Below are 17,953 nucleotides of genomic sequence, written 5' to 3'. Positions count from 1 at the left end.
TGATAATGCACGCACCTTTAAACGTGCAGAATTAGAGATAAAACTCATTTGGAATGTTCTGAATCATGCAGATGTAAAAAACTTTTACTCTGCTAACGGAATTAAGTGGAAATATATTGTTGAAAGAGCTGCCTGGTGGGGTGGTTTTTACGAACGAATGGTACGTACTGTGAAAACTGCTTTACGAAAAACACTTGGAAAATCATGTCTCACTGTTGAGCAATTGCTGACTGTCCTTACCGAGATTGAAGGCATGATTAACTCTCGGCCAATTACATATGTTGGTAGTGACACTGAAGAACCGATTGCTCTGACTCCAGCACATTTTCTTCTAGGGAAACGTGTTACCTCCTTGCCCTCTGTAAGACTTCACCTTGATTCGAATCTCTCTTCCAGGAAATGCTTGATAAAAGCATTTAATTACCGAGAAAAATTAATGAGATCATTTTGGTCTAGGTGGAAAAATGAGTATTTGCTAAATTTGAGATCGGTCCATTCAAGTTTTGTTAAAAACATCTCGCCATTTAAAGTTAACGATGTAGTCTTGATTAAAGATGATCATCTACCTCGAAATTTCTGGAAATTAGGAAAAATTCTTGAATTATTTCCCGGAAGAGATGGCAAAGTGCGGGCTTGCCAAGTTAAAACTGAGTCATCAATTATTAAACGTCCTATACAATTGTTGTATAATTTAGAAATCCAGGACTAAGAAGTAAAATTGTGATAATAATTTTATTATATGTATCATGTACTTAATTTCTAGAATATTAATTATTTAGCTAGTAACATTATTGAATATTGTATAATGTATATATTTTATTATTTGAAATGCGTATTTATTATTTGAAATGTATATCTGTTATTTGTATTTGTTATTTGAAATTTTTTTTTCATATATTTTTTTCTTGCAGTATGTTTTTTATCATATTTTTTTTCTCGAAGTATGTTTTGATCATATTTTTTCTCGAAGTATGTATTTATCATATTTTTCTCCAAGTATGTTTTTATCATATTTTTTTCTCGAAGTATGTATTTATCATATTTTTCTCCAAGTATGTTTTTATCATATTTTTTCTCGAAGTATGTTTTTATCATATTTTTTCTCGAAGTATGTTTTTATCATATTTTTTCTCGAAGTATGTTTTTATCATATTTTTTTTTTCTCGAAGTATGTTTTTATCATATTTTTTCCTTGGAGTATGATTTTATCATATTTTTTCTTGGAGTATGTTTTTATCATATTTTTTCTTGGAGTATGTTTTTATCATATTTTTTCTTGGAGTATGTTTTTATCATATTTTTTCTTGGAGTATGTTTTATCATATTTTTTCTTGCTGTATGTTTTTATCATATTTTCTCTTGAATATAATTGTTATTTAATATTTTTTAGTAATTACCAGGTAACTTTCTTGAAGTTAAATTTACAATTCATGAAATATAAATACAATTATTTTCTCTAGGAAGTTTTGATGAACCCCCTGGTTCATCCGGGGGCAGGATGTTGAGAATTCAGTTGACCACGTGATCTCCCTGGGCGGAACTAGCTGCCAATCATGTGTCACGTGGTCTCCCTGTTGTTGTTTAGTATTTTTTTTTTCTAGCAGAAGCGAACTGGACTCCTGTACTAGAGGGAGTGTTATCTCGGCTCTCGGATCCCGGCTCTTTCCGAGAGAGTTTTATGTGTAGTTCTCTAGGCTTTCTACACTAAGGCGTATTCATGTGCCTTTTGTTGTTATTGTTACCAATAAACCCCAGAAAAGACAACATGTGTCTTCAAGTCATTTCACTCCAGAACACAATCTTCACTATCGAATAAATTATTGTTCAATCAAGAAATGCAAAGATAATTTATCATCTGCTTCTTCTTTACTAAGGAAATGTTTTACATACATGCAGTTTCTAGGAAAAAGAAATAATATCTTATCTTTCTCTTAATTATTAAGGAAAGAGTTCAATTTTCAACAGAGACTAAATTTCTTAGTTAAATGTTTGATATGAGAGGAACATACTCTGAATAGGAAAGTGGGAAAAAGAAGGTGTAAGACTACATTAACTTCAGAGGAGAATTTTTCAGCTTTTGGGAAGAAGAAATAATATCTTATCTTTCTCTTAATTATTAAGGAAAGAGTTCAATTTTCAACAGATACTAAATTTCTTAGTTAAGTGTTTGATGTGAGAGGAACATACTCTGAATAAGAAAACGGGAAAAAGAAGGTGTAAGACTACATTAACTTCAGAGGAGAATTTTTCCAGAAATTAGCTGAAGTAGCATTTATGTTAGGTATATGTAAATTCAAGAAAATGGAAAAATAAAATGCATACAATTCAAAAGTTAAAATGAAGCCTGAATTGAGTATATATATATAAAATTTTAAATTAAATTATTCTCACTATTTTTTTAAAGCAAATAAAGGGGAAATCTAATATTCATGCACTAATGTCACATATAGAAATAAAGAGACATGAGTCAATAGCATATTAATTATTTTATGAAAACTAAATAATATATTTCTAACTAAAATAACAAAATAAAAAATTTTTAAATTCCAAAGTGAAAAGAAAGAACTCGCAATATATAACTCACTTCTGTTTTAGTATACTGTAAGACTGCCAAATAAAGTTCTTGTTTCTCTCTTTGTTTATCAGTCAATTTCCCTTTACTTTCTAACAGTTTTCTAAGGAGAAAAATACAATTTTAATTTCTGAAACTTTGTTAGAAAATAATTCAAGGTCAAAAATTTTTACAACTAAAAATTCATTTACTTTAATTTCCTAGCAAATGGATAGAAAATGAATTAACACTGTACGCGAATTCATAGTTGAAGCCAATTCCCTCCCATCCCTTTAATACAAAACACAACTGCCCATAAAAACTACATCATTATAAACTGTTTATTAATTTACTGAAAGTCAAAGTATAAAATAAAAGGGAAAAAATCTTTTATAATGTAACAAATGAAAACATGAAAATTTTACCTCATTTCTTTTTCCATCAATAGCACTCTTTCTTTTTGTAGTTTTTTGACAGCCAATAAAACAACTTATCAAGAAAAATAATTAAAACTCTAAATAATCACTGTTGTTCATTGAAATGTTTAAGATTAATAAAATAAACTTATTAAAATATAAATGATATGCAAGGATTAAAATTATTCAAATGAAGTCTCTTTTTCCCCCTCATAATTTTTGAAGATAACAAGTCCAGATTTAATTTTTTGAATATTTAAAATTCATTTTAAAAAGAAATGGTCAAAGGATACTTCATCAAATTTCCTCTTAGCAATCATGTCATTTTCAATCAGTTGCCTTTCAAGCTCTAATTTCTATATAAATAAACTATAAGATTAATGCACTATAAAATTAGTACAATTGTGTCATATTATAATAAATTATTTTATTACAATATTTAAAAATATAATGGTTTTAGAATATTAAACTTCAAATAATGTTGAAAGGAAAGAGAGAAATAGAGAACACCAAAAATTACAATTGAGACAGTCATGAAATTATTCCTCTCATTAATCTCAAAATTTATAAAATTCATTAATGCTTTACTGTCAATTATTTTCATAGGCAATCATATAATTGCTAGTATGTATCAATGGGTGTAAAAATGTTTTGAATTATCGGCTAACGTGTTTGAAACATAAAAAATAAAGCCTTAAATACTGCACTGATGAATTGAGATTAAGAGCTAATTTGTCAACTGTTTTTATCTTCATTTTTACATAATTATTACATAAGATATCCAAAAAACAAATGTAGTAAAAAGAGTCAAATAATCCTAACATGACAACAAAAATTAAAGGATCATATCATGTATAATCAGATAGATAAAATAAAAAAAAAATCTTCTAGTTCTTAAAAAAAAAAAAAAAAAGCATTTTTCATAATATTTATTTTTATGAAATTAAAAAAGTTGCAACTAAGTTTCATAAAAATGAGTAATCCATTTTTGATGTTGTGGAGAACAATCAGTTATGCTGTGGAAAATTGTAATAATTGTACAACAAAAATATTTAAGAGCTAAATATGCACTATGGAATTTGCATTTCTTAAAAAGGTGACTGCAACACTGGCAGACAATTCCAATCCCTTCCTCAAAAAATCATATAATTCAATAAAGAATAATTCATATACATCCATTTCCCTTTTTCAAAACCCAAGAGCTGAAAGCATGTTTAAATTTACTAAGCAAAAATTTAATGCACATTAGATATAAGTTGAAGACTGATTCAGAATTCTTTTTTATTTTCATATTTCAATACTATATTCATATACTTTTAAATAATTTGATCATATTTATAAAAATTAGTTTCAAAATGAATTTATAACCATTAACGAAGAAGAGTAAAATAAATAAAGCTTGGTTCACAGCAATATTGTGAGAAAAAAAAACTTTAGAGAAAAAAAAAAAACTTTCATTAACAATTTTCTAGAAAATGCTAAGTAAAATCCTTTATTACTCTTGCTGAGCTTCCTTATTAGATGTCTTACAAATTACAAGTATTTTTTCCATAATATATATATATATATATAGCATCTGGAAAAAAATCATTATGCATTCTTACAGTATTATTGAAAGTTTTTATGGGATACATATGTTTTCTAGAAACTTTGATTGCTGAAACCACTGGTTATGAGGGCAGAATGAATTTATGTTTACAGAAAGGATTAAATCATCAATTTATGATGGTATAATGAAGTCAAATGATATTATTGAATCGACTCAAAAATCAGCTATCAGAATTTCTAATTTATATTATATATATAAAACTATGAAAGTTAAATGTGCTAACAACTTTTTATAAAAATTATTTAATAAAACAACAATCAAATAAGAATTATCAAAGCAATACAGGAAGGGGAAAAAAATTTACATACCAAATTTGCTTTAGCATTTTTGTCTTGTGCTCTTTCGAATCTCCACTGATATCTCTTTAAAAGAGCCAAATTATCATTCTGTAATTTTTGAAAAGCTGGAAATCTATGGATTAATATAATAATTATAGATAAATGGTAGTTAAAAGAAAGAAAAAAACTTTTCTCCAAATAATTATCAAGATAAATTTAATAATAACAAAAAAGAAGTACATTATTTCAAATAAATAAAAAAATTTGAGACAATAAATGAGTTACTTTTATTATTTTTAATTTGTAATATAAAATTTTCATATAATTAAATGAAACTTACTCTTTTGAATTAACATTTATAACAGACTCTACAGGAATGATACTGGCACTTATTTTATGTACAGGACTAGGTAATTCTTTTTTACCTGCATGGAATATAATATAATATATTAAAATAAATAAAATAAAATAATTTTATAAAATTGAAATTAATACTCAAAGCATTTTTACTAAGCTACTAATTAAATAATTTGTGAAGAATGGACATAAAAACAATATCCAATATTTTTAAGGAATTTGAAAATAAAATAAATGATTACATGTTAAATTTAAAGTAAAAACATAGAATTAAATAAAATACATACAAGCATTTATCATAAATTTACTACAAATTACATGAGAATTATATTTATACATATAATAATCAAGGAGTATTATTAATTTTATGATTATTAGTGTATTACTTGTACTTAATACATTGATGGGAGTGACTAAATAAACAATGTCAAATATTTGTTTGTTTTCATTAGATTAATGCAAAGATCTTGTTTGATTAGTAGTTGAGTAAGAGGATACTAGATTTGTTTTGAAAAAAAATTAACTCAATATGAGATAGCAGAAGTAAAGATATTTCATTTTAAATCCATATAAGAATTTATTCAAATTCAAATAATATATATATGGAAAGATTAATGAAAGGTAGTTTAGGGTAATTTCAATGTATTTTATAATCTTTAGTGACTGTCTATGATATGAAAGTAATCTGTAGTATCTGCTGACATACATTCTCAGATCATAAGGTCTGTATTATTATATGTTTTTTTTTAATGCAGTCTGGATGTATCTCTTCTCAAACTCAATATCTCATGTATTTTATTTTTTAAAAAATATTAGTTACTTTTGAATAATTGTTTCACAATCTATGTAGTTTTTTTCATCTGATTGTCTATTCCTTGCTGCTTTTTATCCAGAGAAAGTTTATTTTGGTAATTCTATTTTTTAATCTATACTCAATATTCTTCTCTGTATCAAAAATATCAATTATATCACTTAGTTCACATCCACTGATTTCAGATAATATTCTTCCATCCCTGATGCATAGTCTTTTTATTCTCATATCATCAGCTATCCACTTTTAGCAACTTTTTTAGATAAATTATGTTTTTTAAAATGTAAATGAAGTTTTTCTACTCCTGATGTAATACTTTTTTGCCAATTTTTCTCACAATGTTTGTCTAAAAAGGAATGTTTTTATACAATAAAATAATTTTGGATTTCTTTATAGATAATCAGTTGCCATCTTTCCTGGACAATGTTTTTTTAAAAAATTTCTTCCAATGCTAATAAATACTAACTTATGTACAATATTAAAAATTGTAACTGCTTAGCAGTAATGCTAGGACTGCTATAAATTACAAAATTGCTTAGCATATTGTCTAGGAAATTAGCACAAAATATTATATGTTACTTCCACAGTGTTGATAAATATTCTGAATACCATACATTATCATGAAGATATTGTAACAATATTTTTGGGTTTATCAAAAGAACAGCCAAATTGAATATTCCCATCTATGAACATGAATTCAAACAGTTCCTGCTAAGTCCCCAGAAAAAAGATTACTGTTGGTTATTATCATCTGTTACTGTATCTATTCCTTCATTTTCTTATATCTATGCTTCCATTTCTAATAAAAACTAACCTAACTCTCTTTTTAAAGCAAATATTTAGTTTCTATTGTGTTTTTAATAGATATATAAGTCAATTCTTTCCATGAAGTTTAGTATTTTTATCAGTATTCAAATTTTGAAAACATAAATTTCAAAATTAGTTTTCATGTAGCTGCAATTGTAATTTATTACTATTTCTTTTAATTTTATGAACAATTAAGTTGAAAATAAAACTGTGATGAATGCATATTCTTAGCAGAAAAATTTCATTAAAAATGTATTGTAGAATAATTAAATGATTTCAGATATATCATAATATATTTAATCAGATAATCAGCAAATACAAAATACACTCTATAAAATAATCATATAAATATTTTTTTTTTCTCTCAAGCATTTCTTTTCTATTTGTTTAGGCTGAAGATCAAAATTTTTATATTTGATTTGCCTTCGTATTTTTTTATTTTTTGTTTTCCATAGTTCATGTATACATCGACCATCACTGCCAAAAACATTGAACTTACTTCGTCACTGAATATTACTTGATTCCAGAAGTCCGGAAGTTTTGAAATATGACTTTTAGCAAATGAAATTCTTTTCTCTCCATTTATTTTGGAAATGAATGGTTTTGTTCTGGCTACGCGGCCATTATAATTTGCTTTTCAGATTACTCTTTGAATTGTTTCTGCAGAAGCACACTTTCCAATTGCTCTTGAAGTAAATGTAGCAATTTTTGTAGCATTCACCTCAGGATTGTTTACTACCTCTCGAATAACTCTTCTCTTGGTCGTGACACTGATGATTTCTTTTCTTCCTTTTCCAGGTTTATTAACAATTTGGCTATACATTTTATACTTCTGGATAATTTTTTGAATGCATCCGTGACTGCATTGAATTTACCTTGCAATTTCTCATAGAGATTTACCATCTTCAGTCAATCGAATATCAAGTTTCCGAATTTCAACATTTGTCTCATTTCTGGAGCTCATTATGATAACCAAAACGTTTGCTTTCGCTTGGAAATCAATAATTGTCAATTAAAGTAACAAAACTATTTTACTTATTCATTTGAAAATAAATAATAGTAGTCAAGTCGCATATTTTATAAGGTGTATACTCAATTTTGTGACTTTGGAATTTGTAACTTTGACATAAAAATTACTGTAATAAAAATATTATTGATTTCTCCATTTTGTTTTTTAGCCTAATACTTTTGTTAATGTATATTTTGTTTGTTCTTATAAATATTAGCCATAAATAGGAATGTTAAGATCAAAAACAATAAAATTAAAGAAGAAAGAGTATAGTGTATACTCAATTTTGGGAGCCACTGTATATATATATAATTGTCAGGATTGATCACAGAGAATGATTTAAATTGCTGGGAACATCAGAAAACAATTCCCATTTGAAACCTATAGGATATTTCTATCAATAATGTATCCAATCAAATAAAAGAGTTAACTGAATTTATAATTGCCATGTGGCATCACTTAATAAAGAAAGAAGAGCTACAAGCAGTCATTGGCTAAATGAAATATCATTGTACTGCAGCCTTGAAAAATAAATTATACCTATTATGACAATGAAGCAATGCAATGGTAATTTTCAAGTATTTTTCAGCTTAAGTGTTATTTTCACCATACAGCTTCTCTTGTAATATAAATATTTCAATTCTGTTTTAAACATTGAATTTAACATTAAATTTACTTTAAATGGATACAGAATTATCCATTTCAAGAGTATTATATCAAGAGTAACATTATTTATAAGCATTTAAATTTCAAAAGCCTCATAATTTTGACCATTTCTAAAGGTGCAAGTGACATTAGCTCAATACCAATCTTATTATACATATTATTGACTTAACAATAATGATTCTCAATACTTGAACTCTAACTCTAATTTAGGAAATTATAACTAAATTGATAGATAATTATAGCATTTTTGTTACTAATTAAATTTGAATTCAGTTAGCTTTCTTATCAACTAATAAGGGTATAAAATAACTTTTTTAGATGCCTTTATTTAAAAAGTAATATTTTTGTTGTTGTCAAGAATAGATGAAAATAAAACGATTTAATCAAAAATCTTTTTAAACCTTAATCAATATATAATAATAAAAAAAAAGTGTTTCCAGCCATATAATCAAATAAGAAAATTATTCAATAAATTAATATTATTTTTCATCATTAAATTTTGAAAGAAAAACAACAAAAAATATGAACCAGACTTTATTTAATCGTTATAACTGTAATTTATTTAGACATTTTTTCAGAAAGAAAATATAGCATAAAATACTGGAATGAAAATAAACAAAATAGTTTGAACTTACTACCATCAACAATAACAGTTATACGATCTGAACATTCATGAACCATAGAAAGGACTTGCTTAATTTCTTTATTTTTTTCAAGCATCTTCTGAAAACCTATATAAGAAATAATTCATAACAAAGTAACAATTTTATTCCATAAAAGAGATTTCAAAACAAAACGATTTCAAAACAAAAATTTCATATTTAAAATAAAGCATTAAAATCATATGAGTTGATAAAAAAACACATTTAAAATTTTTATAATAAGCTGAAGAAAACTGCTATAACAAAGAAGAAATAAAATTCTTAAACACAGCACTATGAAATAAGCATATGATTTAAGATGTGCAGATAAAATAATAAAGAGGAGAATGAATTGAAGAGATATTTTAAGATTATTATGATAATAAAATATCATATTGCTTTAAACAGATAGCAAAAGTAATTTCTTCATATGTATTTATAATCAATGAAAAAATCTTTTAAAATTAATTAATAAAAGTAGAAAGTCTTTACATTCAAAACTTAGATGAATAAATATTATCAAAGGGGAAAATATACACTAAAAGGGGGGGGGGGGTGAAATTTTGAAATTAAAATTCCATTAGAAACAAATTAAAATTTATTTGACATGCCACATTTTAAAATCCATTAGACTTTTTTTTATAATTAAAAAAATAATAAAAATTACAAAATAATAATTATGTCTGATAATAATGGAAGAGAAATATGCATCTTGACTTAGAGCTATCAAATTTGCCATAGATATACTTTGGAAGGTAGAAATGCACACATTATAGCAATTTTTAAGAATTTTTAATTAAAATTAAACAAGATTTTAGCATTATTTTGTAATAACAACCAAAATTATTGTTGTACAAATATAATTTTTTCACCATTTTCACCATATTAATTTATTTTATATGCAAAATTTTCCAAAATTTTAGATTTTTTTTGGAAAATTTTTAATATGAGATTTTATTGTGTTGATATTCAAAACCATTATCATTAGTTCATCAAATATTTAAATATTGGACTTTCTTCCATTATTGATGGCTAAGGTAGTAGGATATTACTTAATATATGCAATGTTACATAACAAATATGAAAGTAAATTACATTATGAGTAAAGTCAAAATATAGATTATCTGAAATAGTTGCATTTTTAATAGCACTATAAGGTCATGAATCATTTGCATGATTCATATACATAATGAATAGAACAAGTGTAAGGCTGTTAAAATAATATAGATAATGCCTGTCACAATTGGATGCTTAAAAATATTTTCTTGAAGTAATATTAAACATTAAGTTCATGATCATAAGATATTTAATTGAAATAAATATAACTAATATTCCTGCTAAACCAACTGCTAAGGAGGGTAGTAATTAATAAGAATGAATATAATTTATCTTATAAAAATGAAATAAAGTACTAAATATTTTAATTAAATGCTACTTAAAAATTCAAATATTCAAATTGAAGAATACATTTTTTTTTCATAATTTGAAATTTATTACAAGATAAATCAAGAATATTTAAAGGATTTTGAGTTTAAAATATCTATTCAGAAACTTATTTTTATTGAGTTAAAATTGAATTTTATATATCAGATTTTTTTTTAAATAATTCATTATTACAAAAATATAAGATTTAACAGGAGCAAACAGTTCTTAAATACTTGAAAAAAGAATTGATATTATTAAAGACTAATGCCGATTACAAAAATATGAAATGACATGCTTTAAAAAGGATTAGTATATGCTTGTGATAAAGGAAAAACACATTTTGAGTAACATAAAAAAAATTCCAGATTATGGCCACTAAAGGAATTAAGATATATGAATATATGTGTCACACTGGGGCAAGGTGGTGGGCAATTTAGATATAGAGATGAGAAGCTTCCAATGTGATGGCTAGTTCTTTCCACCCTGGTCAGTATAATAATGGTGTCATTTTAGTTTTTCCCTTACTAATGATAAGACTTGCCTTCAAAGGGATTTGCTTGTAGTGTGGTCAATGATGTCCCTTTGAACTCAACCACAGTTCCAGCCAATGCTATAGTAGTATCCAGATCAATTATTTTTTCATGTCTCAAGGTGGGGCAGGAATAGCTAGCTTGTGGTACATTAATATACATGCCTTAATAATTTCCAAATGAAAAAAAAGTTATTTTTGTACAAAAGTGAGTATCTATATAAATAACGACTCAAAAAATTTATTTCTTTACTAGCTTAGCAATAACCAAATCATATGCAAATATGCAGCTAACAGTCTTATATTGTTTGAATGAAACAAAATTCTTTCATTAAGCAATACTTTAACTGCCATTCAGGTTATGTTTTGTAATAACTCATATTATGTTTTGGATTAACTTATTCATTATTCACTTTAACAGCCACACAGGTTATATTTTGAATCAACATTTGTAAATGACAATAATTCCTGTTCCACTGACAGATAATCCATTTCCTTCTAGTGTAACCATTTTGTATTTTTGGCCATTGCAAGCAATGTAAAATATGAATGGCAGTCTTTTTTTCATATTTTACATGGAAATAAATATATTTATACATTGATATGAAACATGCATATTTCATTTGTGAATGCAAGTGAACAGTAGCACTTTTTTTTATATTTATATACTGCAGTTTAAAAATTTTACTGATGAATAACTCACCTAAAGAAGAAAACATTTCATTCAAATACAGAGTTAAGATATGGAGACTTTGAAGATATTTGGCAAAAGCAGCCTAGTAAAAAATTGAAATCTCATTATTTATATATGTAATTTAATAAGATTTAAAAATATAAAAAGTAACAGGAAAAATAAAAAACATATATATACTTTTAAAAAATTTCATAAACACAGCTAAATGTACAAAAATTTACTTAATCTAATATATAAAAATGAATTTTTGTTCGTTTGTATTTTATGCATTGCCATACCGTTCATCTGATTGCAATAAAACTTTACCAACTTATTGCTTGCATTTGCATGAAGGTTGTAGGCATAGTGCTATTATTAGCATTTAGTTTGAATGCAATAAAATTTCCAAACAAATTTCTTATATGTTTTTGTAATTTAACATTATTTTTAAACTGGCAATTAACAAAAGACAAACAGTAAACGGCAAACAGCAGATGTCATTCGGAGGTAATCCCACATATATGAAACAAAATAAAATTATTATCTTTGATGCCAATCAATTGTGAGTGAAATGAAATTGGAAACATTTAGTGCAAATACTAATGTTTTTTTCTTTTCATTAATGAATAGTCATTGTCACAAGATATTATCGTTTAACATGCACAATATTTTGGATGTGGCGAACTGCACTTATTATTCATAGTTTTTCTCACACATATAAAATAGAATTATTATTACCAATACTGATCAAGGTAAGTTATACACAAAGGAAATTTTCCAATGCAAACAGTAATTTTTCTATTTATTCAGTGAATCGACAAATGATATTTTCCAATGCAAACAGTAATTTTTCTATTTATTCAGTGAATCGACAAATGATATTTCAGTTATAAAATGTTTGTCACTTGGTAGATCTACAAGCACAGCACATAGAAATAAGTGAATTCAAGCATCTCAAATAAATGAGGAATGATCAGTTAGCAATGAAGCAAATCATTTATGAATTCAATGCTCAAGATCAATGTTTATATGCTACCCGATCATGTGCATCAGAATCTGAAGACCAATATGAGGCAAGAATCGAGGCAACTATTCTTAACGAAAAGTCGCACGGAGAAAATGTGCACATTCCATGCATCCCCACTATTCCCATTGACATACCTTTTGATTTCAAATGATTTCAGTTTCCCATTCGACTTTCATTCTCAATGGCCATCAACAAGGCGCTGGGTCAATCACTTCATGTGTGTGTATTAAACCTAGAAAATCCTTGCTTTTTCACATGGCCTGTGCTGGATATTCACAAGTCAAATAGCCAAGATTTTTTTTAAAACTGAAAATGGTAAAACAAAAAATACTGTCTACCCTAAATCACTTGAATTTAAAAAAAAATAATAAATATTATTTTTACTTCTCCTTTATATATCATTCAATTTTAATGAATATATTCATTGCTGACAAGAAAATATATATCATTCTTTCTATCATTCCTAATTAAAAATATAGCAATTTCAAATGATATTTCTTCTGTGGCAGCAATGCGTCGGGTACCAGCTAGTAAATAAATAAAAATATAAAAATTTATTAAAATTAATTCTTTTCAATACATCATCTGACAAGTTTACTTAGCTAGGGTGTATCCTCGTGACCCAAAAATCTCCTGAAATTGTTCAATATTGTTGGATTAAAGTCTCACAGAAAAAATCTTTTGTTTGAATCCCTGCCTAAAAGTGACCCTTGAAAAAATCTTCAGGACGGATATATAATTTCTTTTTTTATTCTATTTTTATTCTTTTTGGTTATATAACTTAATATTCTTACTAATTTGGTTAAGTTCATCTGTATTTAGAAGCAGCAGCATTAGGCTTTTTAAATACAATTGTATCTTTTTTAGTTTGATTCAGAATTAATTTTTAGTTTTTTTTTTCAGAAATAAATTTTAATTGATATTTCATAATGTTTGTATTTTTGATTATTTCTTATTTATATACATATAAAAGTCTAAAATATGAAATAAATTTTTTAAAAAGAAATAAAATTACAATGTTACCTGATAGTTTCCACTGCTATCCATATTTAAAGCATCTGAGAGATACCTTAATGCCAAAGAACGATTTTCCATTATAATATCCTGAAAGATAGAAATTATTAGATGGGATATTTATACATGTACTTATGTGTCTCTCTTTTATCAATAATATCATAATTCTGACCGAATTTCAGATTAAATAAAATTTATAATTTCACATCATTAACATTATGTAACAGAATATTGTAACAGAATATTGCCCTAGTAAGGGTTAAAAAGAAAAGGGATTCTTTTTAACCCTTACTAGGGCCGTGGGAAGTATGCTTCCAACCAAATTTATCAATCTTTGTATGAAATTATGTAGGTTGGCATAAGTTCTGACAAATTTTTTTAGTAAGTCAGAAACTTAGAGACTTTAGTTCTTTATCTCAGACTAAATGATGTGTCTTGATTTGTTACTTAATTATTAATTAAGCAAATTAATTAATTAATCTAATTAAATTAATCTAATAAGCTAAAAGAATCCCTTTTCTTATTCTAATTTCAAACTTAAAAATATTTTAACATAATATGGCTAGAAAAAAATAGCCCTTTAAAGGGTTAAAATAAGATAAATGCTTTTTAGTTTTATAGTGAACAGAAAGAAACATAGTTCACCTAACAGAAAGAAACATTGTTTTATAACTGTAATCATACTTATCAAATATTCAACTGTCTGATATGCACAAAGTCTTGATTATGATTAATATAGAAAAAATAAGTTAATGTTGATGCTGTAAACCAAATTCAGAATATATTTTATGTAATATTTATGCAGCATATAATTCTTTTACTACAATTTTTTACTATCAGATTTAATTATGAGCATTAAATTTTTATCCATTTGCAGAAGATTCCCATTTTAAAACCTAAAATTGATAACATTAAACTTCAATCATATATAATTATGAAAATGATATTAAAGTACAAGATTAAAATATTTTATACTCTTATGGTTTGGAAGTTTAAAAGATGGGAAATTCTCAAAACTACTTAGCTCCCAGCTATAGTTTGTGATCATGAAATATGTACACTATTGAGATTCAAAAGACATGTGCTTTGTATTTCTAAATAGCAGTTCTCCTATCTTCATTTTTCATTATATAAATACAAAAGAAAAAAGATTATATCTTAAATAAAATGGGTTTTTTTTTTTTTTTTTAGAATTTTACAAGGCAACAAATTTCATGAACCACTTTTGTGTTGCTGCATTCTTTTTTTTTTTATTATTATTATTTTGCTAGTTCTTAGAGAATTCATTCTTATGTATATTTACTGATATTCTATTTCTGCTTTAATTTCATATTCTGTGGGATTTTTTCCAAAATTCATCATTTATTTTTACAATTAAATTGTCACACAAAGCAAGAAAAGAATCAACATAACAAATGACAACTTTTCTTTAATTTTTAATGGGCAGAATGAGAGCAGAAACCTATGGTACATATACTGATTGGCAAAGAAGAGGGAGATGCAGTACTTATTCTGGTACTCAGATACTCAGACTGCAAAACTAGAATAGAAAATTGTGCTCACTGATGGACTGATTGATCCAACAACCAATCCATCAGTGAGCAGAATTTTTTATTCTACTTTTAATTTTTTTTTATTCCAGTTTTTAGATGTTTTAAGGTGTTTGCTTACAACAGTTTGCCAAAACATTTTTTTAATATTAGTTTCACAAGGTAAAAAGTTTGTCTGGTTAAAGTTCAAGTGTTTTTCTCCAATTGTCAGTGTATTCATAATAAAGCTTCCCAGGATAACGAAAAATGTTTTCTGAACATTCTTCTTATTGCACACTAGTTTCATTAATCATACTGATGTATCAATTCTCTACCTGTGTGAAATCGATAGAATTTTAATGTTAAAGAGTTTTACAGGTCCTATGAGATAGGAAAATTACTTTTTTCTTTACAGAAATTTTTCAAAGTCTTTTACTTAGCATAGAAAATAGTGAAGTCTGAAAGATATCAATGTTGTCTAAATAGGATATATTGACACGATGTAAATATATCCTACAGTCATATACAAGAACTGTAATTCAAACTGACATAGCTTGAATTATTGTACAAAAAAGGATACAAATATGTAATTAAATATCTTTCATAGATAATATATTGTGTCAGTTGGTTATGAATATATCTTTTACACATATCATTATTTGAATTTCTTTTTAATTCTCTTAAATAGCTATTAATATCTAATTGTTTATCATTTACTAGTTGTTTCTCCTTCATTTTATTTTTCTTATTACATATGTATAACATTTTTGATAAGGGCACATTCTAGAAAAGACTCATTCTAATTGGATTTCAAATAGCTTAGCAAAAGTGAAGTAAGTTCCATTTTTAAGATCTTCAGTTCAACTTTATGATATGATTTCAGTTGATAACCAGTAGTACACTGAAACACAACACAAATGCGTTCTATACAAAAGCTATAATGCAGAAAGAAGACTGAAACTGGGAAAAATTAAATCACATCAATAAGAAAGCAAAAATTAAAAAATATATATATATAATTTAATATAGATAACAATTTCTACTTCAGTGGAAAGAATTTAAGATGTTGAGAAAACCATACAAATGAAATATTCAAAATAAGTGAAAAGAATTTGCATTAATTTCAACATTGATAAGCATCTTGAAAATTAAGAATAATTTCATATAAAGAGGGAGAGAGAGAAAAAGAAAATATGGATTGCAATTCAGTTAGTTAAGCAAGAACTGAATTCAAAATGAATTACTGTAGTTTATCGACAGTATAAGTATATAAATATAATAATTACGTATTCAAGCTTTTCATATGCGCTAAATGAAGTTGAAATACAATGTAGGAAATAAATCTGCTCTAAATAACTCATTCATTTATAAATCAGTTAGGAACAATATAGATCCCATTTCCAATTAAATGAAACCACGCTATTAGAAAATGAATGAAAGGAAAATAAAACTAATACAGTAAAAGTTTTTCACAGATCATCTATTTATAAATAAATAAATCGCAGTACATTCAAATAAGATTAACAATTATTATCTAATAAAACACCTACAAATATCAATAAATTTTTAAAAACTAAAGTTGCGAACCTTTAATTTCTTTTTGTTCGTCAGTAACTTAAACATAGACACACATGTCTCTCCGTTCCCTTGTTTTAGTTTTTATTGTTTACTAACAAATACACGATGTCAATGTAAATTTAATATCGATTTGTTATATTGATTTCTGTGGGAAACAAATGAATAATTTTGATATTTTAAAATTAAATGTGGAAAAAAATTACAATGTCTTCTCAAAGAATTTTTTTTTAAAATTATCAGCAACTAAAAAAAATCCATTATAAATGCCATTGTTCTTGTGTGACAAGTTTAGAATAGCATTTCTTTTTTTTGCATTGAAAGAGAATCATAGCGCGACTGGGAATTGAATTGAAAGACGGATCCGTTCTCTTCACGGATCCGGATCTGCTGACTAATTATATCTGGTTGTGTACTCAAACACGACCTTCGTAAAACAAGGCCTCACAACTTATTTGTGACGTCACACGAGTAGGATGATCGGCTGCCATGAGCAGAATCCCGCTTTCTTCCTTGATATTTAGGTATATTTTAAGTTCAATTAAAAATAACTTATTATTAAGACATTTACCTTGTATAAAATTCAAAATTATTTATTTTTCCCTGTGTGAATAAAAGAAACGGCATGGTAGAAAATCTTAAGGTCCTCTATAGCTTATTGACCATTTAATAACATTCAAACTACATTTAATAACATTTAAATCACAATGTAAATTTATTAGATATATACATTGGGGTATTATTGTTAGTTTTTCTTGTTTTAATAGATATTTTCGTTTTTATTTTATTAAAAATCGTTTTGTTTTTTCCCTGAAAATATTTTTTAAAGCTTAAAATTAAATTAATACTTTTTAAAGTTTTTGATGATTTTTTTTTATTGTAGTGACAGGTAATAATATGTATTTTATAAGTTAACATAAAATTGTTTACTTCTCAAATTACTTATGAACTTTCAAATGAAATATTAATGTATTTAATATAAAATTTAAATTTTACACCAACTAATTCTGTTGATAAAAAAGAATTACTTTCACAG

The 17,953-nt window shown here is 25.8% G+C and overlaps 1 protein-coding gene across 1 annotated transcript in view; it reads right to left on the bottom strand.

The window, feature by feature from the left end:
• LOC129988725 (VPS9 domain-containing protein 1-like) overlaps positions 1 to 17,051 on the bottom strand; it is a 34,029-nt gene extending 16,978 nt beyond the window's left edge. The window contains exons 1-9 of the mRNA XM_056096993.1: positions 16,930 to 17,051; positions 13,823 to 13,903; positions 11,803 to 11,875; positions 9,140 to 9,235; positions 5,195 to 5,279; positions 4,885 to 4,987; positions 3,261 to 3,323; positions 2,977 to 3,029; positions 2,585 to 2,675 (exon numbers count right to left, since the gene is read on the bottom strand). Coding sequence (XP_055952968.1) covers positions 2,585 to 2,675; positions 2,977 to 3,029; positions 3,261 to 3,323; positions 4,885 to 4,987; positions 5,195 to 5,279; positions 9,140 to 9,235; positions 11,803 to 11,875; positions 13,823 to 13,903; positions 16,930 to 16,965 — 681 coding nt within the window. The 5' untranslated portion in view covers positions 16,966 to 17,051. The remainder of the gene's footprint in view (positions 1 to 2,584; positions 2,676 to 2,976; positions 3,030 to 3,260; positions 3,324 to 4,884; positions 4,988 to 5,194; positions 5,280 to 9,139; positions 9,236 to 11,802; positions 11,876 to 13,822; positions 13,904 to 16,929) is intronic.
• Between the last annotated feature and the right edge of the window lie 902 nt (positions 17,052 to 17,953).

Source organism: Argiope bruennichi, chromosome 10 (genome assembly GCF_947563725.1).
Source record: "Argiope bruennichi chromosome 10, qqArgBrue1.1, whole genome shotgun sequence".
Lineage (NCBI taxonomy): Eukaryota > Metazoa > Arthropoda > Arachnida > Araneae > Araneidae > Argiope > Argiope bruennichi.
Note: the sequence above shows the minus strand (reverse complement) of the source record. Positions and strands in the feature narration are given on the sequence as shown.